The following is a 27648-nucleotide window of genomic DNA, read 5'->3' as shown; positions in this document are numbered from 1 at the left end:
ATTTCCTTATTTTGACACCATTCAATATATTTCCTCTGGTGGTGACATTATTTAATTGCCTAAATATAGAGTTATCATAAGTTTTCTATTATCTTTTCTCATACTTGATTTGGTAAAAGAAACCAAATACTGTAGTCGATTTCGAGTTTTGGAGGGGGAAGGGGGAGGGGGCGGGATTGAAGGAAATGCAGGTAGGTGCAGTCTTCCTACGATTAAAAAATATAGTTTTCTTCATAGAGCACTATGTGCAGCGAGCTAGCTTGTAATAAAATAAATAACGTAACTAGCTAGCTGCGATGGAGTTTATTGCGAACCCGTGATGATATCATCAGACAGTGACAGTGCAGTGAGAACAGTTATCAATATCACTCAGGGCCAGGAACCAATGCTCGCTAGATTCGATGGGTACGTATCTCAAAGTTTTATGATGTACATGTATGTCCACTAAAATACATTTTTAGTGGACTGATTAAGAGCGTCGCCTTCGTTCGCCCTTCTCGATACAAAACAGATGAAGATGAGTCCAAGACAAGTTTCCAACCATCGATCGCGCACAGACGTAGGTAGCCTACGGTAGTCGGTACCGTACGACTGATTCATTGATTTGACCGTGTACCGTACATGAATCATGAAATGAAGGCAGGCCTATCTATATCATTGCGCCTTTTACCTTTTTCGGACTGTTTGTTAATGTTACTAGTGTTGAATGTGATCATGGTCATTGACTAGGATTCCATGATGTCTTGATGATGTTTTTAAAAAAATATTTTGACATATAGGCCTACTTCTTCATCATGGAGTCTTGACACTCTTTCCAGGACCATAGACGCATAGAGACTGACCAAAACAAAGATGGATTTCGATCCCTAGCCTAGCCTAGCCTAGCCTGGCCTAGGCCTAGGAAATCCATCTTTTATTTAAGATAAAATTACGTAAATGGTGGTGATTTTATTTATTTTCACACCTTCCTACGCCTAATGCATGCATATGAAGGTTTCAAAAAATTGGTTAATAAAATGAAAAATTGAAGGTTTCTTACCAGATGGATCTCGTGTAGATGGCCTTGATCCGTTTGTCAACAAAGCATATACCATATGGTGAGACTACCATATAATATATCGACCACCTCCTTGAAACCGATCACCTTGCGTGCGCTAAAATTATTGTGTATTACAAATGATACGCGTGGGAAAGTAGGCGCAGTGTCCATAGAAACGGTAAGAATCGATTTTACGAGAAAAAAAGAAGCAACAAAAAGTAAAAATTTAGTAGGATTAATCAAAATTGTATTGACCAGACCCAAACCCTGCTAAAAACCAAGAAATCAGATGGGAAATGGCTTTAGAACAAATATCCGTCGTCAATCGTCGAATCATGTGTGGGAGCTCACAGTGGAAGTAGTGAGACGATCATTTAGCATGTTGACATCATAGAACTGATTTGGAAGAGTAAATCGGCCGTAAACTTAGTGTATCATGGGTGGTCGGTTTCAAAAGACGGGTGCAAATGAGCAAATGTAAAATCATCGTATTCGTTGTTCGTCGATATATACGCGGATTGAATCGGAGTCACCAAGCGAAATCTAATCTGCTCAATTTTCTGCACAAATGAGACAAAAACTGGGAAAAATTGATGAATATATACGCAGATACGATGCTTAGAAGTTTAGGTGGTCGATAAGGGGTAGTTCCAACCATACAGTATAATAAGTCTGACCCTTGAACTGCTTCGTAATGATGTACATGTACATGTAATGTAGCTACATGTACAATTAGGCCTAGTGATGTTACAAAATGCCGTTTTGAAGAACAATTTATAGATAAAAATTATATAACAAATACTGAAATTTAATACGTGATTATAAATAATTATAATAAAAATTATTCATAATCACGTATTAAATTTTTCTTCGTTTACCCTGGGTTGTGCATTGCCATTGTGTATATTTGTGTGGTATTTTTTTCATTGTGACATATCCATATCTATTCTGTTATTCAACGTAGAAATGGTGATATCCATCAAATTATTTCACTTTCAATTAAAGCTCTTTTTAATTATAAAATACATGTAACTCATTTGCATGGATTGAATGGAGCATTAAAATAATTTTCTATATATTTTTTTAAACAATAGATGATTTACAAGTGACAAGGTAGTTAAATGTAAAGCAAAACATGAATAGTATTTGTAATATTCTAGCTGTACTACATCTTCTTAAAATATTGATGTATTGTTTCTAGGAAAGAAACTAATTTATTTTTATTCACTTATAAAATAATGTTATACAACATGTACTTGTAATTTGGAAATGTATTCGTAACAGTTCATAGATTTTTTGTCATTTTGTCTGAATAGAACTGTAAATTTGGTTTTCTCAATATTCTAAGATATTGTAGGGGAGATTGGGGTTAGTTGGAAAGATTGTAACATTGTAATTTTCTTTAACGTCTTTAAATAAATTCATGCAATACTGCCCTCAATTTATTGCTATTATCAACAGCCATCCACCATATTATAGACATAACATATGCAACAAGCCTGGTGAAGGAATTTTTGTTTTTTCACATGAGTAATTTTTTTTTCTCAGAATTTTTTTTTATTATCTCAGAGAAGTTTATCTAGATGGCCTGTTTGGGGGTATAATGGACACTTGTACCAAGCTATAAATTAAGGTTACTAATATGCCATGGTGAAGTCCCTTTTTTTTGCTGTAAGCTTATACATGTCAAATGGGCCTCTGGGGTTATTTGGAACAAATGTGAAGGGGCCAGTTGGAACATGTTCCAACTTACCCCAAACATAATTATGAACAAAAACATTGGATATGAGAAAAACTATACACAGTACATGTATATCATACTCTTCTGAACATGTATTTCACACTCTTCTGAACATGTATTGTATACCATGCTTGTTTTGTCTCAGGTCTGAGTGTGCATTTAATGAAGGCCTATTGTAGGCCCCTAATGCAATATTTACCCTTATCAAACTGGGTGGGGGGGGGGGGCTTTTCGTCACTACGCCGTTGCGCAATTTTATTTTACCACACCGCTTGCTGACTTTTTACTTTCAAGTCTTGCGTATCATTTGAGACCAAGTTTGCGATGCCTGAGTATGCGGTTTTGAAATTCCACAACATTTTGTACGTGCATGTCGGATCCGAAATTGCTCAAAAACGTAATTCCATGTACAAGATCAGTGCACATTGTGTTTTTCAACCAAAAATGATAAATGTATGATTATTTTTACTTTTGTTGGTTCAAATGGATTTATTTTATGCTATTTATGATTGCGAAAGAGTCCCCGACAAAGGTCATTGGAAAAACAATAAAAAACAAAGGTTCGAAAAAACAAAGAAATACAAATTTAAAAACAAAAAATGCCTAAAGAAATTATGTTTTTGAAATTTTGTATGGATATTTGTTATAAGGGTAAGAATTGATACTCTCACCAAAAAGTAGCATTCTACCAGCTTAATAAATAGAATGAAAGGCAAAAACATACACAAAAGATTAGGGCAAATTTCATGCTTATTTGCATTTAAGGAATTAAAAATATAAACAATATTTGTCATGTAAATTTGATGCAGAAGTAATTGCTGATAGTATGATGGAGTGTCCAAACTTCGCGGACTTTTCAAAATATTCTTCAGGCTTAAATTTGCTTACAAAATATTCACAATTTATACAAAACCAATTCAAGAAACAGTTACATGTACCACCTTGACGGCAAGATCAGTATAAATTCATTGATGAAAATGAAGTAGGTTAAGGGCTTTCGTGGGTATCGCGATCTCAAAATTCTATTCCGATTGACGAATGCGTTCTGTGCTGTGCATGCTGTGCAAGTTATAGTAGATTTAAAGTCAGCACTGCTGCTATACTGAATCGCGTGATGCAGGTGAGACTGCCAGAGGCATTCCACTTGTTATATATATATATTTATATGTTTGCATTATTTGCAAATAATGATTAATGTTTCAAATCCTAGAGATTAAGAGCAAGAGACATAATTTACTGTTTATTTTTTAGGAAAAGTAATATCATGAGTACTGACCCATGCAGTTGTACGTGTGATGTGTCTTGTTGCAGATCCCTTATAGAGTCTTATAGCGAGTAACCGATAGGTTATAACCGATAGGTGGTTTCACACTACCTCAGTTACAAAAATCCCTGTTGAATTATAAGAATTTTTTTAGACTCAAAAGTACACAATATTTATTTCCACATTCACACTGACCAAAACATATCCTTCAGGGAAATTTCTCAAAGTTACGAGCATGCTCATTAAGGCAAGGTGCTAGATTCAAAATTGCTAACTTTGAGTCGGTCTGTAACCGCCTTTTGGTGTCAAAGGCATTGAAATGTGACACTGTAAAATGTGACTTTTTATCTATTTCTTGCATTAATGCATTCAATAAAGAGCCAATTTTTTGTGAAAAGAAGAAGGAGGAGTAGAAGAAGGGGGAGAAGAAGGAGGAGAAAAGGAAGAAGAGGAAGGAGGAGAAGGAGGATAGTGAGCAGGACAAGAAGGAGAAGGGAATAAAAGAAGGCAATGAGATAACTCTTTATGCAATGTTGTTTCTTATTCTCTAAAACCCTTTAATAGCCATGTGTGGACATTTAAAAAAAAAATTTCAATCTAGTTAGATTTAATTGAACAGTGTTGCTTGATATTGTGAGATCTTGAACTGATCATGGACCTAGACAAGATTGACCTTTAGCCATATCTCAAGTACTCCAAGGTTGTTGGAAGACAGGTTACTCACATTTTTCTGGATTTTTCATTAACTAAGACAGAATAATGAGGACTCTACCGACCTATTTATATGTAACTCATAAATCAAGGTTTTGAATAAAGATTTGCCAGTGGACTTTAGGTTTGTACCTTGGTGTTATCTGCTTGAGTATACAATTGTAGAAATGGTCTGATTCTAATTATACCTGTAGATAATCTTCTTTAGCGACTGTCAGTACATCATTGCATAAGCCTATAATGCACTGACAGCTTGACTGGTGATTAACTGGTACATGGGAAAATTTTTACTTCATTGATGAGTTACTTTCTAGAGCTACTACAGTGTATCTCTCAACAGGATTAACGGTTTTGAGAGTTAGAGGTAAGGCATTAATTAACAGGATTAACTGTTTTTTAGTTTTTTTTAAAGGACAAGTCCACCCCAACAAAAACTTGATTTGAATGAAGAGAAAAATTCAACAAGCATAACACTGAAAATTTCATCAAAATCGGATGCAAAATAAGAAAGTTGGCATTTTAAAGTTTCGCTTATTTTCAACAAAATAGTTATATGAACGAGCCAGTTACATCCAAATGAGAGAGTTGATGACATCACTCACTCACTATTTCTTTTGTATTTTATTATATGAAATATGAAATGTTTTTATTTTCTTGTCATTGTCATGTGAAATGGATTTTCATTCCTCCCTGAACATGTGGAATTCCATTATTGTAACATTTTGTGCTTCAGGCAAGGAGGTCCTAATCGTCAAATTCGTAAAAATTGAAATATTGTATAATTCAAACAATAAAAAACAAAAGAAATGGTGAGTGAGTGACATCATCGACTCTCTCATTTGGATGTAACTGGCTCGTTCATATAACTAATTTGTTGAAAATAAGCGAATTTTTGAAATGTCATAACTTTCTTATTTTACATCCGATTTTGATGAAATTTTCAGCATTGTGCTTGTCTGATTTTTCTCTCTTGATTCAAATCAACATTTTTCTGAGGTGGACTTGACTTTTAAGGGGAATGGTCATGGATTAGAATTTCTGATCATGGACAGTATACCTCACTAGCTCATTTTAAAACTTCTTTGGACAAATCTTTGTAATTGAACAGAAAAAAAAGCATATTGTCAAAATACCAGTGAAGTTTGGAAAGTGGAATGTAGCTTTGATATATTATCATATTTCACTTTCACCCTTACAGAGAGAGAGAGAGGGAGAGGGGGAGCTTCTGAACGGCCTTGAGTTCTGTTTTTATAGTTTCTAATATGTGTCTGAAGAAATCAACAAAGCTCTTTGAAATTGTGATTTGTAAGGAGCTTGTTTGAGGTTGCCATAAATCAGGTCTTTTATAAAGTAAACATCCTTGAATCAATTCAACAAACTTTTCCCTTTGTCTATCAATGTAGAATGTTTCTGGATTCCAACACTTTAAATTCTCATCCTAAAGTAATATTATGATCTAACTTCTTATTTAATTTAATTTTATATCATGTATGTTTGTCATTGCTTGTGTGTATGTATCTCAATATTATTACATACATGTATGATAATTTTATTTAGTATACAGTATACTAAATAGAATTATCATACATGTATGTAATAATATTGAGATCATAATTCTGTATCGTTGAGTCAGCAAAATACCAAGATTGACACATCGCGCTAACTTGAAGCGCACGCTACATGTGGACTGTGGTGTGGCTCAAAGTATTAATTGATATTTAATTTATTTTTGAAGGAGTCCAAAGATAATGAATTTGAATATCTGCAGGGATTTTCCTCCAGTCGAGTATGGTTTGATACTAAGAAAGAGTCCTGGAAGGCACTAGCTTTATGACAGATCTGTTTGAACTTTTTTGAGGTTGTGTCTTGTAGATCTCTCATTCAGTTGGACATAGTCCTGAATAGATATTGAGACTAGTCTATTCACCATCTTGAACATCATGCTAAGCCCCCGATTGGTTCTACTGGTTTTGAGTGTGGCCCAGCCTACAATGTACATGTAAATCCTTTAGGGCCCCGGCCTGTAACAACACCATCTTGTCTCGTAACGTTGTTTGTGCAGAAACTCGCTGCTTGTCTTTGAATCCGTTCGAGTGAGTTGATGTTTTACTTGAGTGCTGGATCCCATGCTGCAATGGCGTATTCTAGGATGGGCCTTACCAAGGATTTGTATGCTGTTGATTTGACCTCTTTGGTACATCCCCAAAGATTTCGTCTGATCACATTCTGTACCCTATGTGCCTTGTTGGAGACATTTTTGGTATGCCCCCGATAGGTTCTACTGGTTTTGAGTGTGGCCCAGCCTACAATGTACATGTAAATCCTTTAGGGCCCCGGCCTGTAACAACACCATCTTGTCTCGTAACGTTGTTTGTGCAGAAACTCGCTGCTTGTCTTTGAATCCGTTCGAGTGAGTTGATGTTTTACTTGAGTGCTGGATCCCATGCTGCAATGGCGTATTCTAGGATGGGCCTTACCAAGGATTTGTATGCTGTTGATTTGACCTCTTTGGTACATCCCCAAAGATTTCGTCTGATCACATTCTGTACCCTCTGTGCCTTGTTGGAGACATTTTTGGTATGTAGGTTCCATTTCAGGGTGTTTGAAAGATGGGAGTCCCAAGTAAGGGATGTGTGTCGACACTTGAGAGCTCCTGACCTCAAAACTTGTATTTGTGGTGAGGTGGGTTTCTTCTCCCAATGGTCATCGTGCAGCATTTACTTGGGTTAAATTTCATCAGCCACAAGTCCTGCCATTTCTCAAGCAGCTTCTAATCACTCTGGAGAACACTTTACTGCTGGTCTGCTGTTACAGGCGTATACAATATACACTCATCTGCGAACAACCTTGTGTGGCATGAGGATAGGTTCTTTGGTTGATTGTTGATATAGAGGAGGAAACAAAGTGGGCCAGTTGCAGTCCCTTGTGGTACGCCAGATGTTACAGGCACTGATGACGAGGCCTTCCTGTTAATGATCACTTGCTGAGACCGTCCGCTGAGGAAGTTCTTGACCCAGGCTGAGATCTGACCATCCAGACTATAATACTTCAGTTTAGTGATGAATTAGAATCAAACCATCTTAAATCTGAGAATCCATTGTGATCTCTCTTAATCTGCATGCAGCATTGTGTTTATTTACCAATTAATACATACATTTACCAAGCTTAAGCCCAAACTCTTTTAAAAGTTTTAATAAAACGGCGATAATGCGTGATAATATGGCAGTAATTCTAGTACATGTTCCAATTAGAAGCACCAGTATTTAATTTTTAAATATTTTGTCAATCTAGATTGTATTTGAAAGGCCTTTTGTAGGGGAATTCAATAATATGGGTACATGTAATATGAAAAGCACCAACTATGAAAAATTGACAAAAGGGTTGCTTGGATGAAAGTAACATCACTTGCATCCTTGTTACCTGATACATAGGGGTAACATTACATCTATATGTGTATGGGAAGTCTAGACTTTATTTGATCTTTTTACCGAATAATTATGTTTCAATTCTACATTATCCATTCAGTCTTTCTAAGACCATCCATTTTCCTGTCCATCTCATATCAAGTATCAACCATTTCAAATGGATGTACATGCATGAAAGCCGTTTTTCATTATTTATTTTAGTAAGCATTTTCACTTTTATGAAGGGTTACCGACTCCCGTGCCCTATGATGATACTCCCTCCTTCCACTTCTCTTTGTCTTGAGCTTCTGCCTTGGTATGCCTTTGATTGGGTCTGTGCTCGATAGACTGCCTTGCCAAATAACCACAGGGATGATGACTGTAGGCCAATGCAAGCTTTCAACAGGCTAGATGCAAATGTCCAACCAGACTTTTCATGAAGTTATTTATGAATAGTTTATTTTAGAAAAATTAAGAAGAGGAAGAGAAATCATGCACAATTCTATTTCACTTTGCCTAGATAAAGTCCTGTTTTCTAGCCTTTAACCTTCCTGAGTGACAGGGTCTGTTTCCTCATTTCCTTCAATATGAAGGTTAGGCCTATTTCACAAGTGGAGCTAATATTTGTGTTATAAATATATTAGGGTACCATGAGTCCAGTATGACTCACAGCATGAGAGTTGGAATCATTAGTTGGCATCTAACATATAGAGAGGAAAGTTAGTGTATGAATTTTGTTCCATGATTATTCACAATGCAGAAATCTAAAACTGTGAATCCTATCCTCCCATGCATGTTTTCTGGTAAAATTTTTGAAATATCAAACAAATAATGCACAGTTTTAGTGGCGATGAAGTATATCTACAATTTGCTTTTGCAACATTGTGAATACCATCCCTGTTACTTACTTACCATCAAATATAACAAATGCACATGGACATCTTTGTTGGCGATTTTCAGCATTCTGGTTTTTATACTATGTGTATAAAGTATGATCATTCGGAATTTTGCATGAAATGAGGTCTTTTTTATTGCATGTTTTTGAACATGATATGTACATGTACGTAACTTAGGCTTATGCGATAAAAAATTAAACTTTGAGCTTGTACTCTAAATTGACAATTTTTCCCCCTTGATCCTAGACTCGTGCAATTTTCAGTTTTGACTTCAATACATGTTGTTTACATGTATTTGATAGATTTTCAAATAGGGGTAGTCTTGCGAAAAGTGTTTGGGATGCAAAGAGGGGTGCTTTATTGAGGCCGATGATCTATCATCTGTTTAGTGTGAAATAGGGGTTAAAATAGCAGAAAATCTGCTTGAACACTGCTAATCAGGTCAAATTCTATTTTTCAGAATCATTTATAGTCATTCCTTGAATGTAAATTGACAACACCAATTTAGTATTCCAGTACTGTGTTTTAGCCTAAATTTCATAATGATCAGGGAACATGAATAAATTATGTCACAACTTAAAAACAGATTTTTATCCATACATGTAATTACACTTGATTTTTAAATTATTTTTTACTTTCTTATTACCCATTGCAACTACATGTACTCATGCTGTCTTCAAGACTTTATCTGTGATTAATTAAAAAAAATATTGATTCGTTTCTCTGCCTTTCTCTCTCTTGGGGAAGGGGGGGTGTATTTTAAAGGACAAGTCCACCCCAACAAAAACTTTATTTGAATAAAAAGAGAAAAATTCAACAAGCATAACACTGAAAATTTCATCAAAATCGGATGTAAAATAAGAAAGTTATGACATTTTAAAGTTTCGCTTCATTTCACAAAACAGTTATATGCACATCTCGGTCAGTATGCAAATGAGGGAACTGATGACATCACTCACTCACTATTTCTTTTGTATTTTATTATATGAAATATTTTGATTTTCTCATCATTGTCATTTGAAATGAAGTTTCATTCCTCCCTGAACATGTGGAATTCCATTATTTTAACATTTTGTGGTTCAGGCAAGGAGGTCCTAATCATCAAATTTGTAAAAATTGAAATATTGTATAATTCAAACAATAAAAAACAAAAGAAATAGTGAGTGAGTGACATCATCGACTCTCTCATTTGGATGTAACTGGCTCGTTCATATAACTATCTTGTTAAAAATAACCGAAACTGTGAAATGTCATAACTTTCTTATTTTACATCCAATTTTGATGAAATTTTCAGCATTGTGCTTGTCTGATTTTTCTCTATTGATTCAAATCAACATTTTTCTGAGGTGGACTTGACCTTTTTCACTTTACAATGTAAGTGCATGCATTTCCCTATCATGAAAAAAAATCCCTTATTACAGTGCGTGTGTTATTGGACAAGTCTGGCACCCACCTTGTAATGGCAGTGCCTCCTGGGCCCCGTCTTTCAAAGAGTTGCGATTGATCTGATCAATCGCAACTACGGAAAGCCAGCAAATTCAACATATAATATGCATGATTGTTCAAAAAAATTCTAGATATAAATGTACATCCATAACTTTATTGATTTCTTGATGATTTGGTGTGTTCTCCTTTGTTTACAATTTAAGAAATTTTGCAAATTTCCTATAGAAAAAATTATGACACTGATGGATTTCCATAGAGTTACGATTGTAAGACGGGGCCCTGAACTCTCTCTCTTCTTTCGCTCTATCATTCACTGAACATAGTTAAACACTTGTAGAGTATGTGTAGCTCAATAACATATGAAAGGACTGTCATAGGCTTTGAATATTATCAACATGGTGAAGTGGAGGTTTCCTTTCACATTTTGAGTGTTTTCCTAAGAAAATGAGTTTTTCATGTATTTAACCCGAGATTTCTGACAATGGCTGAGATCCTACTGATTTCCTGATGTAGTCAGCTTCGTTGTACAATGGTTAGCTTTGACCCCCAGAGGTCATGGTGGATAATACAACCCTTTTTTTTCTCGATCTCTCTCCCTGGTAGCATGAAAATAGAAAGGAAATAGTCATCTGCACGTGATTATGCATTATACTACGTTTAGTGCATCCTGTGCACAGATTGTTACTGGTTTCATGTGTCATTGATTAAAATAATGTTGGATTTTATTGCTGTGCTAAATACACTGTATCATTAAAGCAAGTGTAGTACATGTACGTATGCAGGAAAACTGCCTACCGGTAAGTCACCATGGATATGTGTTTGGCTGACTTGGAACTTTTATAGAACACATGTTTTGCATGGCCTGATAATTCTTGTATCAAAACTTGCATTGATTTGGGCAAATATTTGACTTGGTACAATGGCATTTTGTATGTGTAGGCCTATACTTGCATTATAGGGCCTATATCTGTATCAAAGAAATAGTGAAATACATATAGAGTAATTATTGAAGAATACAAAAGAAATAACTATAGATTACCCATCCCCCCCCCCTCTTGTCACTTTAATATCAAGATGATTTTTTTTAACTCTAGGAATAAGGTGTACATGTACATGTTCTAAAACTAGAATTAAGATGTCAAGATGCAAATCTGTGAATTTCATACTATGTGTTTAAATAGCTGCTGGCAAAAGATTTCAAATGAGAAAAAAAATGTACAGGTATGGAATACTGCTTGAAACTTTTTTCTATTCCCCAAAGATGAATTTTATGATATTTTTTAAAAAAGCTTTTTTTTCATCTAAAAATAAAATAAAAATTCTGAACCATGATGTAGAGGATTCATTGTCATAATTCTTTTGACAGTATGTCACTTGACAAAGTTTGTAGTGACTTTTGTGAATAGAAATCTGCTTGTTTATAAACATATTACCATCGTGTACATATATTTTTTGTTATATCATTCCTTGTTTGGAGATGAAATGTTCTTGTCTTTTGCAATGACCTTGAAAAGTCAAAGCAGATTAAACTGTTTTATCTGATTATAATAAATATTTACTCATTGACTGTATATTTGGAGTTGGCTTCTCCGTGTACATGTAGCTATCTCATCATTTTCTATTGTACATGTACAGTGCCTTTTTTGTGACTTTAACCCTGGCCTTATGCCAGTTATTCATGATGTTGAATGCAATTGAATGTGTTCAGTAGGTTATGTGCCAGGCAGCTGATACCTATACTAGCAAATTAGCTACATTGTATGTATACTGGAAAAAAGGAGATTTATTCTACCACAAATATATTGTATGACTCTGAGCTACGATACAGTTATACAGGTGTCAAGAAAATGCTTCTTGAAGTATTGTTCTGGCAATATAGTGTTTGCAGAATGAGATAATTAAAAAACACAATTGAAAACTACGTGTATACTCGACAATGCATCTGTACATGAAGACAAGTACATAAGGGGTGTCACATTCTACGTATGCATCTTTTGCATTGGTATTGTGATACATTATGTATATAATACAAGTGTATGTTATATTTCAAAACACTTGCTGTATATCAAGTGAGGTCAATCCATACACGTATGTAGCTTTATGAATTGTATTCCAGAATATGCAGACTTCCTTTTGATTTTCAATATAAAGCATACATGTACACCTGTATTCATAGCCTATGATATAGGCAGATGCTGCAGAGCAGCCCAAGCGGGGGGGGGGGGGGGGGCACTTACATTGACGAGTGGATACCATACGCGACCAAGAAAACACGTAAAGAGGATGTCTTTTCCAGATAGGGCACGTAATAAGGATGTCAAAAATAATGAAAAAAGGGTATCTTTTTCACTAGGAAATTTACGTGTTTAGGGTCAAATTTGTGAGGGCATAAACAATCAAGACTAAAATGTTTTATAAAGGATGTACTTTTTGCCCAAGGAGTCAACACTGTGTTTAGAGTACGATTTGCGCGAGTTGGGCTGTACTAAACCCAATGATGTAGGTAAAGGTAAAACCGACGACCGACGTCCGTGTTTGAAATATCGCTGTACTTGTTTTCAGGGAATACTTGCCCGATAGTTTCGTTTTTTTCCAATACTTGTTAAGGGTAGGGTTTCACACACCAACACTTGTTAAAGGGTGCATTTTCAGAACATGGAAATTACGTGTTTAGGGGCTTTTTGAGATGTCATGGTCGCGCATGGTACCCACTCGTGAATGGAAGTGGACCAAGATTAGGATCAAATTCTCGATGTCTGAGGTCTTTGAATTTGAAAACTTAATGTTGGCCTTTATTCCAAACTAATATTTGTGTTGCTTGAATAGTGTTTTATCCCACAATGTGTTCCCAGCAGAAACACAAAAAAAATATGAATGGACAGTATTAAAGCATAGGGGTCACATATTGTACTTGTGCTTGTTTCTTTTTAGAATCAACTGTGATGTTAAATACGGTATTTAAATTCTGTTGTAAAACTTTTAAAACCCACATTTTATTCATTTTGATTTTAAAGAACAAATTCATGAGTAATTATGTTTTAATTCTTATAGTTCCAAACACACATTTTACTGTTTTTCCATTGTTGGGTTTTTTTTAGAACCCAAAATTATTCTTTATTTCAAATTATCCTTTATTATTTTGTAGTTCTAGACTCAGAGAACCAACAAGGAATGACATGTATGTTGTAAAATTCTTTTATATTTTGTGTCTTTTATTATGATTTCAGTTGGGAGGTCTACGTGTCAGAAATTTATCTGTGTGTGTATACCCTTTGACCTGATGCACTGAGAGTATCAGTAAAGTGATAAATCTAACCAAAGAATTTTGCAAAGGAGCCGTGTTCATCAATGTGAGGTAAGTTTGTCTATTAGTATTAATGCATATAAGATATGGGCTGATGGGCATATTGCACTTTTGTAAGAGTGTACAAGATTTTTTTTTTTTGGGGGGGGCATTTTGATTTTTTTGTATTCATTATCTTAAAAACATATACAACAAATTTAACCTACTGTAATGTACTGTAGTGTGATTGGGATATAGTCTGTCAGCACAGAGAGGGGAAAACCTTGCAATATATATATCAGGATGTGTTCAATGTCGGTTTCCAAATTTAAATGGCAACATGAAATAAGATTAAAAAACGCAGATATAATGAGAAACAAAGGATGTGTTCAATGTCCTCCATTCCCGGTCGTAAAAGTAAATGTCTTTCAAATCATGATTCCGAGGAAAATTTAAATGTCAAAAAAGATGTGTTTGTAAACACGATCAGCTCAAATCTTACGACCTTGAGCATCGCAAATGCCACATTGAACACAATTGAGTTTTGAAACATTTTAAATTTTGCTTTCGCAGTGGAAGCCTACACAAACAGGTGGCAGAACTGACCTTTCTTATGATGGGTCACACTGTGCACTAAAGCTGCGCGAACGAAAGCGGGAAATTTAAAGACGATCAACATATAAAGCGGCTTTATATTTTCGACACTGAACGTTGCACCGCTGATCGTGTTTGCGTTCGGTATTGTGTAATTGAATTTTCAAGCATGAGTCATGTTGCTGTTTAAATTTGAAAATCAACATTGAACACACCCCTACATGTAGTTTGCTCACTTCTACCTGAGGGTGCCCAGATTCACCTTGCCCTCATAGAGACCACCCTCACCCATTCTCTCCATTTTGCTCGATTCATTGCATCCTGCTCCTTCATCCCAACCTCCCCTCCGCCACTTGCTTCTTCCATGTCTTGTTCGGTTGCCCCTTCCCCATCCACTCTGACCATATAGGTATAATAACATATCCTTGGGCCCAACTGTGAGTGGCAGATGTCAACTTTAGATGACTAGCATGAGGGAGAAAATTCTTTTCATACGGTGCTTTACGTACAAATTGATATAACAAGTGGTGGATCTAGCCAGATTAGAAACAATACTCTGAACGAGCCATCCATTGTGCACGAATGCTGCCTGTGAAATAGATATTGTACCTATTACTACAGCCGCCACTGGGTTGAACTGCATTTCTACTTTGATGGAATAATGTTCTTCTTGATCTTATTTGTGATCTAGTTGTCAACCGGTGTGAAGATGGAGGCCCCCCAGGGAGTGCTTAATGATAAGACTGTGACATTCGTCCAGGTCCTCACAGTATCTGATATGGCGGAGGCGGCAGCCTTAGTAGCCTCAGAGATGAACCAGAACACACCTATGGCCAATCCGATCATGCAGATCGTGGTGAGTACACATACATGCTTGATTTCAGCTACTACTGTGGTGTTGGTATCCAGAGCAAAACACAAGATGATGGACAGGGGGCTGGTTTCACAAAGATTGAAGACTGACTGAGAATCACTGTTAAATTCCCAGTTGCTTGTACGTAGCATAGTACTCACTACCGCATTGGTCAGATCATGCCCATGGGGCATGCGGTAATCAACAACAGATTCGCATGTAAAATATCTTGGACATATTGGCACTTGAGCATGAATTTTTTGTCAGTCAAACTTTTTTATTCAGTGAAACAGCCCCATGGACATTGGGGAGAAAAATTTAATGTATTACTGAAAGCTCAACGTAGAGTGCAATGCTAGTTTCACTTCAAGTTCGATGTTGTGGCTGATGAAATTTGCCCCAACAGTAACACTAAACACTATATGTGATACCATTAGTGATCCTGATCTTGAGATGTTGGTAAAGGCTAGGGTAAACATTGTTATTCTAACTTAAATGTTAGTCTACCCTAACAATGAGTTGATTTTTTAATAAGACAAGGCATAACCAATGTTCTGTCTCGCCCACTTGTGAAAGTAACCAGAAATATCGTGATTTGCGAGGGCACGCAACAGAATTGTATAAAAAGTTCATTGTAAAATAACTGGGATGGAATAACAAGAGACTTACACGTAAACTTTAGTGTTGACCTCAAAATGACCTTTGACCTTACCATGTGACCTCTGAACTCAAAAACATGCAGGTCTCCTATGTACAGTTACAACCCAAGTATGGTTCAAAAGTGACTAATGGTTGCAGAGTTATGTGTCATCATGTTTGTGACTGACGGATGGACGACATTTGGATCCCTCAGTCACGCCTTCACCTCTGGTGGACAAGAAAAATATACAGAAAAGGATTATGAACATACCTGAAAATTTCATAAAAATCCAATTCATGAAAAGAAAAAGATAAATTTGGCATTGTAAATTTTTGCCAAGTTTGACAACACTTGTGATAAAATTGAAGTATCTGATATTTCATAACATAAAATGCAAAACAAATAGTCAATGACAACACACACTGACTATTTGTTTTGCACTTTTACATTTTGATTTTTTGTAGAATTGACATGCACCATTCAAAGAGTATGTCACAATTCACTTTAATACAAAAATAGTGACTGTGAAATCATTGGCTCCCTCATTTGCATTTTGTCTTTGTTGTGTATATCACTGTTATGTGGAATTAAGTTGAACTGCAAAATGTCATAACTTTTTTTGTTATATGATTTGATGATTGTTTTTGTGTGTGTTATTCATGTTTATTATCTTTCTATTCAAAATCAATTGTTTTGTTGGGGTGGACTCAGCCCTTAAACTGTCATATCTTGCTCTTATTATCAGTAGCTAAATGTGACAACTCTGTCTATGTTGCTTGATTTACTGGACTTTGGTCTTTTACTCAGTCATAAAATTTCTCTTTCGATACACAATCAATAAAATTAGGTTATTACATGTACCTCAGACTTCTGCCTACGACATTGATGTGATTGACTGTAGATCTATAAGAATTTGTTTTTAAGTATTCACAGAAAATAAGTATGGTTTGTGGTGACAAGAAATCAAATTACATTACACTTAAATCATTAAAAGGACATCAAAATTTAGCTTTGCCAGCACTCTATAGAATCCTGATGACCGATTCAATCAGATTCTGGTATTATCTCATTCTAGTGATTGATGTAACAACTTTGTCTTCAGAACAACTAATATTTTCTGAAACTGTTGGTGTTACATTTACATGTTGTAATTTGAGATTTCCACTGATATTGACATTTAAACCTCAAATTCATTGTTGGTTGATTTCTGTGTTTACTAGGTACAAACACCGGATTCTGCTGCTGCTCTTGCTGGTGCTAGTGAAGAAACAGTAGTCATTTCTTCACATGACCCCTCTGTCACACCTAATATTGAAACCATTACAATGGCAACATCTGAAAGCCATGCAGATCAGAAGGCCAATGTGATCCCAAGTAACAACAAAACAGCCACAAACGTTTCATCAGGTGAAGAAAGGCTCTGCTTGATCTGTGGTGATAAGGCCAATGGCGTACACTATAATGTACTGTCTTGCGAGGGTTGCAAGAGCTTCTTCCTACGTAGCAACAGATCAGGAGCCACATTCACATGTGCTTCAGGAGGCAACTGCAACATGGATTTGTACACAAGACGACACTGTCCTGCCTGTAGGATGAAGCGTTGCTTAGAGTGCGGCATGAAGGTGGAAAGTGAGTGACATTAAGATATTTACATATATTTTAGGAGGGACACAATGGTAGCAAATAACATTATACCTTAGAAATTTTATCATTAGGAGATGAGTTTATATAAGTCCAAAAACAGAAAGGGAAATCGAACTCTGCTTTGTTCCACTTTCCTTTTTCTCTCTTTTGGGGGGGGGGTTTATAAGTTACCCAATCAATAGCATTGTCATTGTTAAATTCAGATAAAATTTATGCAGGTACACTACCTAAATGTCTTATTCATTATGATATGATAACTTAATATCATGTTTGAGAAAAATCAATATGTTAGATAAAAACTATATTTAGACTTTTAAATGATTCATGATGAAGCAGTTAATCATAGGGAGTGTGGCATATTTACATTTGTTTCTTTTTTGTCTGATAGGAGTCTGGGACAAAGGTCGCCTGAAAACCAGAAAACCTCTCATACGAGTGAAGCGAAAGAAGAAGGTGCCAGGCATACACGCAGATTCAGCAACCTCTCCCACGGTTGCTCCTCCCACTCCAGGTGCCCCTCCCACTCCAGCACCGGCAGCAGCTCCACCCAACCCAGCATCATCTTCCATCCTGCCCCAGCAGTTACCAATTGAAACTTCTCTAAGTTCAACCCCTTCAAGCTCACGTTCCAGCAGTCCTTCAGCCAATAGGTCTTCATTAACAGTCACCCCCAACATGTCCACCAACCCCATCCCTTCAGCTGTTCAGATGGACAAAGATATGCTATCATTTTCAGACCCTTCCCAGCAAATGACCGGTGACAGTGGGATGTTGACGATCGATTTGGACACTCCGGGAACATCCACGCAGACGCTGCTGACCTTTGGTTCAACATATCCTCAGCTTACTCTGGCGCAGGAACAACTGATGATCACATTGGAAAAAGGATATAATGCTTCAACGGAAGTCCTCAAGCATTTATCAGTAAGGAATATTTGTTCATAACATTCTTCTTAAAATTCTGAAGAATAAATGTCACATTGGAAATTGTATACCTTACCTAAGCGCTGTTCTTTCTCTTTAAAGAGGTTAGATGTCCTGGTTTTCCTTTTTTCTCTGTCCAGTGCTATCTCACAGCATTCATTTATATTTCTGCTTGTCATCTCAATATTTCCAAGCCAGTTTTCCTTTTACATTCCCTTCCTCTTCTGCCTTCAATTTTCCCTCCATGATTTTCTTTTGCAAAGATTGGTGTCTTCTGGTATGACCATAGTATGAGAGTTTGCGTTCATTTATTGATATTAATAGTTCCTTTCATGTGAGATCCATAAATTTCAGGACATCATCATTTGATTTCCTTTCTTTCCATGATATAGGGCACATTTTGCGATAAAACCACATTCAAAGAATTCTATTTTCTTGTCCTTAGATGAGTTTAATGTCTATGTATTGTATAATTTATAAGAAAAAATAAATAAATTTTTTATAAATAAAAAAAATATATATTTTTACACGTTTCAGTATAACATTGCATCAATAATTTTCAAAGTCATTATCCAGTTGGATAGATTCTTGTATTTGAATCTATTTATAGAGCAAAATTAAATTGATTCTCTCATTTTGGAAATGATGAGATTAGAATTGACAGAACATCAGTGTTGATTCCTTATTTATTTTTGTCATTTATGCAGAAAGATGTTCCTTTATTCAGAATGACACATTGGAGTAAATTTAAAGGAGGAGACAGCGAAAGTCCCATCATTTCACAGGGAGAAGAGGAGGAAGATATGGACCAACCTAAACCAAAGAAAGCCAGATTAGATGCACAAGAGTCAAATACTAACACAAACTCTGCTCAGCAACAGACTGCAGCCCAAGCTAATGGAAGAAAGGGTGTTGCTACACCATTAAACAATGATCCCTTGGCTGTTCTCTCCTCAGCCACTGGGCAGAACATTGAAGTGATTTATAACTTAACTTCCTTAGCTACCGGTGGGCAGATCAAAGACCCTGCATCGGCGTTGAGCGTGTTAGCATCATCGGAGCAAGGTTTGAGGGTGATTGAATCGATTGGATCCCTTGTGCAGGGACAGGATCTGAACACATTGATAAGTCTGGCTAAACTTGTGGGCCAGATAATCGGCATGGGAGGAGGCTCTCTCAATGACAATCTTGCGGACACGATTCTTGGGAGCATCACAGGCTCCATATTGAATAGCTCAAATGGAAATACAGCTTCATCGTTGAGTGCGGAGCTTGCTCTGAATATGCCTTCAGCATCTGCTCTGATACCATCGGGTCCTAGTCAGGATCAGAATGGGAACAATGGAGGACAAGGTGTCACACAAGATGAAACAATGAACAGTGCAGCTGTTGCTAAACTTGCCTCCAGCGGATTAGCAGAAGCATTGGCCATGTTGGCTGCCATGGCATCATCGAGTCAAAACAAAGAAACTATTGTAGAGATGGTGAAACGTGCAGCTGTGTCGTTGTTGAGAGGAGAGGACGAACCCCAAATGATGTCCTTTTCATCCCCACCGACATCATCCCCCGCCTCAAACAATTTCTATATGCCAACCGATGTCGGCGAGGATGAAGTCAAGACCAGTCCATTCCTGCAGTCCCTCCAAAGAGTCACCTCATTTCTGACCAGCGGCAAGATGAGTGCGGGCAAAAAATCTTCCACCAAAGCCAAGCGCACTGTCAACAAAGAGATGCTACACATAGCCATGGACATGTTTGCCGTTCTGGTCAAGCAAACTATTCATTTTGCCAAAAGCATTCCTGGATTTACGAACCTCTCTTGCGACGACCAAGCTGTGCTCATCAAATCTAGCATCGTGGACGCACTGCTGTTAAGGTGCGCAGACTCTTATGCATTGGATAAAGATTGCTTGGTAAATGTTACCAATGGAGACAAGTTTGATGTGCATATGATGTATCAGTTGGGATTTTCAACCCTGCCAGAGGTAGTCTTTGAGTTCATGAGGGACACCAAAGCTTGTGGACTCACTACGGCAGAGTATGCACTTTTTACCGCAGCTGCCTTGCTCTCGCCTGGTAAGTTGAGTCAGCTGCGCTCAAGTTTGTGTAGAAGAGAGATTTCTATATTTCTGTGTTATAAAGCTGTGCGCACCAGAATCGGTAGACTAGCTTAGCCGGGGTAATATAGGAGCGCCTTGAGCACCTAGCAAGGTGGACACGTGCGCTATACAAATCCTATATTATTATTCATTATTTTTATTATTTTTTCTTTTATTGATGCCATACATACCTTACCAAGAAATCAAAGATCTCAATAGTTTTTTTTTTTTTTTTGTAATTCAAGTTTTATTGATCCTTTTCATCAAAATATACATAACAAAACATTCATGGTATAATGGATCACATATTAAAGTTCAGATGACGTTGGCATATAAAATAACATGTCTAACATACAAAATAGTATAAAATAAGAAAAAATATGTTTGTTTACAACAATAACAACAACAACAACAAAATTCAGGCACTTGGCCTATAAAAAAAATAAACATAACAAAATAGCCTTCTGCTTTATCGCCTCTTTAAAGTATTCAGAATGATAGCCCACTTGCCATCATGTTTTTCTAATTTGCATTTCCTTTGTGCAATGGTATGTTCAACAGTTTCAAATGATAAAAGAAAGTTACAAAAATGGGAGAGAGTAGGTTTTGTTTCGTCACATCGGCATCTAAAAATATATTGTTTACCTGACAGGAGCAGAAAGTTCAATATAAATATATTTCTGGGAATTTGGGGCTTACAGATACCAAAAAGAACATAACTTTCTAAGAGGAAGTCAGGAAGATCTAGTGAAGCAAAGAGTGTACCAACATTATTCCAAAATTGGTTAACAACATGGCAAGAATAAAAAAGATGCACTAGAGTTTCTGGTGATACTTTACAAAATGTACAAAGTGTATCCGTTACCTTTTTAATACGGAATAACCAAATCTTGGTAGGAATCAAATTATTAAGAATCTTGAATTGTAGAGCTCGAAGTCTCGTATCTATAGTAGTACGTAGAGGTAGTTTTAAAAGTTCTCTTACTTCTTCTTGTTGAAACCCATAGGTGTCTTTTAAACATGTAAATATATTTGAAATTGATGGGTTATTTTCCTTCATAAAAAATGTGTAAAATATATACTTTGGTACACCTGTTACTTCTCTAGTGATGTCATCAATAGTTAAAGTTGGAATCGATGAAATGTTGTCAAGAATGGGATGAAAATTTTGAGATAGAAAAAATAATTTCCATTTTGATGGCATAAACTTGTAACAGTCGAGAAGCAGAAAGTATTCAACAAATGTTAAGCCTTTATTTTTGGCATCTTTCCATCTTAATGGTCTGCCATACTCATCCAACATATGTGACACCTTAACAAAACCTTTGTTTTTTATCTCTGGCTTATAAAAAGATTTTCCATTTTGATCTCAATAGTTCATTTGATATAAGTTGTGAAATATAAACCTCAGAAGATTCAACTTTATGCATTCACATTGCTCTCATCTATATGAAGTATGGACATAATCAAACTAAGTCACTAATAGGCATTTTATGGTCAAATATTTAAGATATTGCTGTATTTAGTGTTATATTAGACGTCTTTCAACTCATTTTATAAAAAAAATCTATGAGATTAACCTCAAGTAAAATTATAAAAAAATTATATTTGTATTAACCATTATAAGAATGCTACTATGATATTATTATTTTATTATCACTTTCAGATCGGTCTGACCTGAAGGACAGAAAGACGGTGGAGGAGATGCAGTTGGAGATGATCCTCGCTCTACAGGCAGCCACCAAGGTCTTCCATGCAGATAAACCTTTCCTTTTTACCAAACTCATCACCAAACTGACCACTCTTAGAGACATGTCTATCCTTCACCTCAGTGAGATCATGGCTGTCAAGGTCCAGGAACAAGATCTTAGTCCTCTCATTGTAGAATTGTTTGGGCTAGATTCGTGACAGAGTGATCACTCTCTTCCACCTTTATAGTCCAGATACAAGATCTTGAACCACTCATTGTAAATATAAATTTGGATTAGAATTGTATCACTGCTATCACCAAAGTACTAGACATCTTTCACCCCTATGGAATCGTTAGGAGGTAATCCTCACAATATAAAATTCTGTCATTGAATTAAAACCTATATTTTACTGTCCTTTCACTCTGTGCTCACTGCTTAATGATGAAACAAAAAAACTGAATAAATAAAGTTATCTATATAACATGATTATTACTGTATGAGACAGTAACAAGATTGTTTTGTGGTTAGGACTTATCATGCCAGTTATCATGGGGGGAGGGGTGCTCTTAGCCCCCCCCCCCAGGCTTATTAGGGTTGAAACTCAGAACAACATTACCAACCAATACCAATAATGTCATGATAGCGGCAGAGATTTGTATCCCCTCCCCTCCCCATGGTTATAGTAATGTTTGTAGTCAAAAGTTAGATTAATGTATTAACTTTTCTTGCTCATAAGGTATGTCCACTTTGTGTTACTTATAGGTGATTTACAAGATACCTGCTTAGCAGGTTAAGTGGGAATCTCCCATCAGTTTACATAGACCTACAAATAAAAGAATATTAGTGCATTGATAACTTTAAAGATATTGACATTGACAATTTCCTTATTCCATTTCCTTCCAAATGAAATGGGGATGTATTGAAGGCATCTGAAGCCTTGCAATTCAGAAGTGGAATTTTATAGTTTTTGGGATGTTAAATGACTAAATGTATGTCACTGGACAATTCTGTTTGTGAGTTTTGCTCTCATATATATAGTTTAATGAATTACAGCAATGTGTTTGGTTTGATGTTGCCTTTTATTTTACTTCTCGTATATGTAGTTTTGGGGAATGCTAAAAATGGTTTAATAATAGAATAAATCATTATTGGGACTGACTTGAAATGAAAATGAGAAATAGGTAGGAAATTCTGGGCCCTTTAACAGAAAGCTTAGCAATGAATGGATGTGCTGATTTAGTGATTGATCCTGCACAATAATTAATAGATCAATCGTAGAAATCAGCCTCCTTATTGATAAATTTTTATGTTACAGCGGCCAGACCTTGTTTCATGCAATAAATATTCATATCCAACAAGAATACTGCCAAATGCTCAAATGGGAAAACTAAGGGATGCTTACGTTTATGTATTGCTTGTTTCGGATATGAAGTATGACATTGGTGAATCAAGTTTAAATTCCTTTGATGGGAATGTGATGTGTGTGATTAAAGTGGGGAATTGTAATTTGAAGAGAGTGCAAACGTGAGCGAAACCATTGGTTTTAACTCCTTAAAAATCTGTGTAGCTGTATTATTTACAAGTGTGTTTTGTATTGATATTTGTTTTTACATTTTATGTTATATATTCTTCTTATGATAAGTAAAGGAGACAGAGATTGAGAATTCTCTTTCTCTCTGGTTGGACCTGTCGTTATGAAACGTGTAGCATACATACCTACTAATACAGACCAGGTTTGAAGTATGGCTTTTAAAGGTTGAACTTGTGTTTAGCTGATCCCAGTCGTAAGAGTCACAATGAATCAAAAAGTACTGTGAGTATGCACTTTAAAGTTTGTGAGCGAAATGACTGGAAAAATTGAGAGGAAATTTTTATGCTAAATGAGCATGCATTGTTTGTGCGTGCTTGAAAGAACACTTAAATGTGTATCATGCCTGATGGCTCTTTCAAAGTCATATATCATAAAATCCATGATTTACATTTCTCAAGGAATTCAAACTGAAATGTCACCTTTCATAGCTCTATCCATGTTGCCTCGTTAGTAATATGTTGCCCCACCTACGTTACTAATTAACTTGTAGCTTGCTAAACTAGTATATCATAAATTTCTTATTAGTCTGCAATATGGGCATTAAAGGTAATAGAAAAGGATAATTTCTGCTTGACAATATTTCTTGGTAAAACCTTTTTTTCATATTTTCTTTGATTCCATTTGAACATATACTTACTTATCTCATCCTTTCTCGGGATAGAGGACTGTATGAAGTCCATACCTTAATTTCTAGATGTCTTAAAGTCTTATATCCATGTCTTGTAAAATTATGATTTTATTTGTTTGCAGTTAGTATCTTTTATGAAAAAGGTATATTATTGTTTTGAAAACATATACACTGAAATAACATGTGTAGCTTGCTTTTTACTGATACTCACACAGTGTGAGTCTGGTTTGGTGAGAGACAGTGTGTTGGTATGTACTTTTGTAACATTTGTAAATACATCATAGACTATGCTATGTATATACGACTATTGCAACATTATATATGAGGGTATGACCCTTGAATTCAGCCTACCAAATCTAGATTTCAGTTCATCATTGTATATTTATGTTTACTTGCCAATATTATAACTTTGGCATAATCTTATAGAATCATGTTGCTGTAGTCTCTTCTGTTTCATTAGCATGTTGTGTGATGCAGTCGGCAATGAAAGATGCTGGATTTGGATTTCTTTTGTTTATTATTTTTCCTGCATGCCATCGTCTATGAGCGTGGAAGTTGTGGATTTTAGGAGATATAGGTCTGACTGAGAAAGAATGGACTATATAAATGCAGGAATAACATCCTTGGCTATCAAGGATTGCACAACACATGCATTTTGTAATAACTTTATTTTTTTGTGGGAAGCCTCCAAATCTCCATATTGCTTGTTTTATCTTGATTTTGGTTATTGCAGTATGTTTCTGTGTTAAAAGTTATTTTTTTCGTCTTTACCATTATGATAAAGAGAGGGTGTGTAGGGACAAGGAATACTTCAGTTTGTATTGCTTTTCTTTGCTTCACTCGTTTATTAGTTGCATGCATGAATTTTTTTGCCACTTCTCACACCCATACCTGTAAAATCATCTCTCCTTTTTCTCAGCCTGAGCATCGGAAATGGCATTATTAAGCTTATTTTAACTTTATAAGAAAATGATAAGTGATATCATGCTTTTAGTTTTGTATCAAATCTTTCTTTACATTTTCATTTGTTGAACACATTTTCTGTTTGTACCTCTCAGAGTTGATCAGGTTTAGACATGAAAGCATTTGTGTGTGGTACCCATAAATGTTTATGAAAGTGCTGAAAAGTTTCCTGTTTCTTTCACCTTTTCCTTCTTTTTAGAGGGTAAATGGCATTATGATAAAACATGTATGAGTTCACATGAATTTGTTTTTAGCTTTGCTTTTACTACATTTTTTTGTTAAAAAAGGTAGGATTTAAATCAAATTTATTTCCAATGAAATTCTTCAGCTTCTTTTAGAATTTGGTTTATGAATGGCTTACTTGTTTTTTTTTCACTTAACGCCATGACAACCTCTCTAGTATGTGTAGATTTGGGCTGCTTTAGTTTATAAACTAGCACAAATGTTATGATTGTACAATAAAAGAACTGTGTAACCGTTCCTGAAAAAAGGGATTGGTTTATAGTTTTGTTGTACTTGACAACAGTTGAAGAGTCATTTACCGAAGATATGTTGGGTGTTTTTTTTTAACCATTATGCTCTGTTATCCTTTATATGAAAAATTAGCAGCTGCAAATCTGTTATTAACAAAATTTGACATTACTGTGATATGAAATTTTATGTTATATAATGCATTATTTGCAATTTATCAACATTTCAGTCTTTGTTTTCAATTTTCATTCATTCATCAATTTGGAAAGCTGGAATTTCCTGGAAAAGAAATTGCCCTTTTTTTTTTACTTCTAAGCCTAATTCCACTGAAGTCACGGTCTAGAATTATGGGTCGCGAATTTTCAAAACTTAACACTGTATGTTTGTAATGTTTACCGAACTTCTTCTCATGCTTTCAGACTGAAGTGAAGTTATTGTTGTTTTAGTTTGCAATTATTGGTATCAAGAGTGCTAAAGTGAGCTGATGAATAGAACACAGACTACAGAGATAATGTCACATTTGGACAACCTGTAGTTAAACCACATTTAGACCAATCTTATTCGAATACAAAGAGCATTTTATGTTTTATATTTAATTCATATCCCGTCTCTATGTTATCGCCCATAATTGTAAAGAAGAAAACTGAGATAAAATTGAGTGAAAAGAAGAAATTCTGTCCCACAAATTGCAGTATTATGCCATGAGTGTATTAATGAGTAAAGAAATCTTCCTCTCTGCAACGGAGACTACACAAAAAAGGGAAATTATTTAGTTTTATTGATCAAACCTGAGAAATCATAGTAATGTTTACATATGTTTGCAATTGTGTTATTTTTGTAAATGCAAATGAGGCCATTTTATTTCAAACTTATATTTCTTTTAATTCATTGATTGGTTATTGCATTTATTTTCATTTTTTTATTTTACCTATATACTTTTATTTATCTATTTTTTTCTCCCTTTTGTGTTAACTGTACAATTATAAATAGAATATTTTAAGATTATATGATACTTGTCTATATATGTAAAACAAATTTACAAAATTAAAATGAAATGCACTAATGCAATCCTGAGAATGAAGGAGTTTGTCATGTTATGTGTTATTGGTGGTTGTTTCTGATATACTTCTGTTCATTACTGCTCTTGTGTTTGAAAATAGTGATAATGGATGTAATTTATCTTCCATCAGACAGTGGGTTTTGCGTATGACAGGATCTGATTAATCTTTGTAGTAAGTTCAGTGTGGAATTTTGTATTTTGTTGTTTAAATCGAGTTTCATGTCAGATACCTTTTGTTGGTTTTACGTCTTGATAATCCGAACTAACAATCTGTAGCATAACTATATGAACTGGCTGTGTCTCCTGTCCAACTTTAACACAAAAAAGAGTCAAAACTAGAAGTATTTTTCTTATTTCATTTTCATCTTGTATATACAAACTATATAATCATTTAAAATCATATACAACCTCCAAGAAATGTATAGTTTACAAGTACAATAGACTCTTCCCTATCAATATCCATGAAATGGTGTCATAATCTATATCTGGCCATTTCTTTCTCTAATTTGCCCTGAAGCATCTTGAGCATCTAATTAAGACGGAAAGTGCACTTTACAAATTCTATATACCAGTATTATTATTAACGATGTGGATGGGTGAAGGTCGAGACGTGGCTATATGAACAAGTTAGACTATAAATGAGGGGTTTTTTATCAGGCACAAGAAGAAAGGGAGGAGTGAAAGATAAAAGAAGACCAAAAAATAA

At 35.5% G+C, this 27648-nt stretch overlaps 1 protein-coding gene across 3 annotated transcripts; it reads left to right on the top strand.

Annotated features, from left to right (window-relative positions):
* Positions 1–320: 320 nt before the first annotated feature.
* On the top strand, positions 321–22656 carry LOC121418600. 3 transcript variants are annotated; one of them, XM_041612561.1, is made up of 7 exons: positions 321–405; positions 13729–13856; positions 15070–15234; positions 17092–17500; positions 17904–18439; positions 19147–20515; positions 22205–22656. In XM_041612561.1, exons 3-7 carry the CDS (start codon positions 15088–15090, stop codon positions 22444–22446), a joined length of 2703 nt encoding a protein of 900 aa, XP_041468495.1. In that variant the 5' UTR covers positions 321–405; positions 13729–13856; positions 15070–15087; the 3' UTR covers positions 22447–22656. The 3 variants fall into 3 exon arrangements, with proteins under 3 accessions (XP_041468495.1, XP_041468494.1, XP_041468496.1); XM_041612560.1 differs by having other exon boundaries at positions 340–563; XM_041612562.1 differs by lacking the exon at positions 321–405 and adding an exon at positions 4724–5119.
* Positions 22657–27648: the final 4992 nt, after the last annotated feature.

This window comes from Lytechinus variegatus, chromosome 7, assembly GCF_018143015.1.
Source record: "Lytechinus variegatus isolate NC3 chromosome 7, Lvar_3.0, whole genome shotgun sequence".
Taxonomy (NCBI): domain Eukaryota; kingdom Metazoa; phylum Echinodermata; class Echinoidea; order Temnopleuroida; family Toxopneustidae; genus Lytechinus; species Lytechinus variegatus.
The sequence above is the reverse complement of the archived record's forward strand: the minus strand, read 5'-3'. Positions and strand labels throughout refer to the sequence as shown.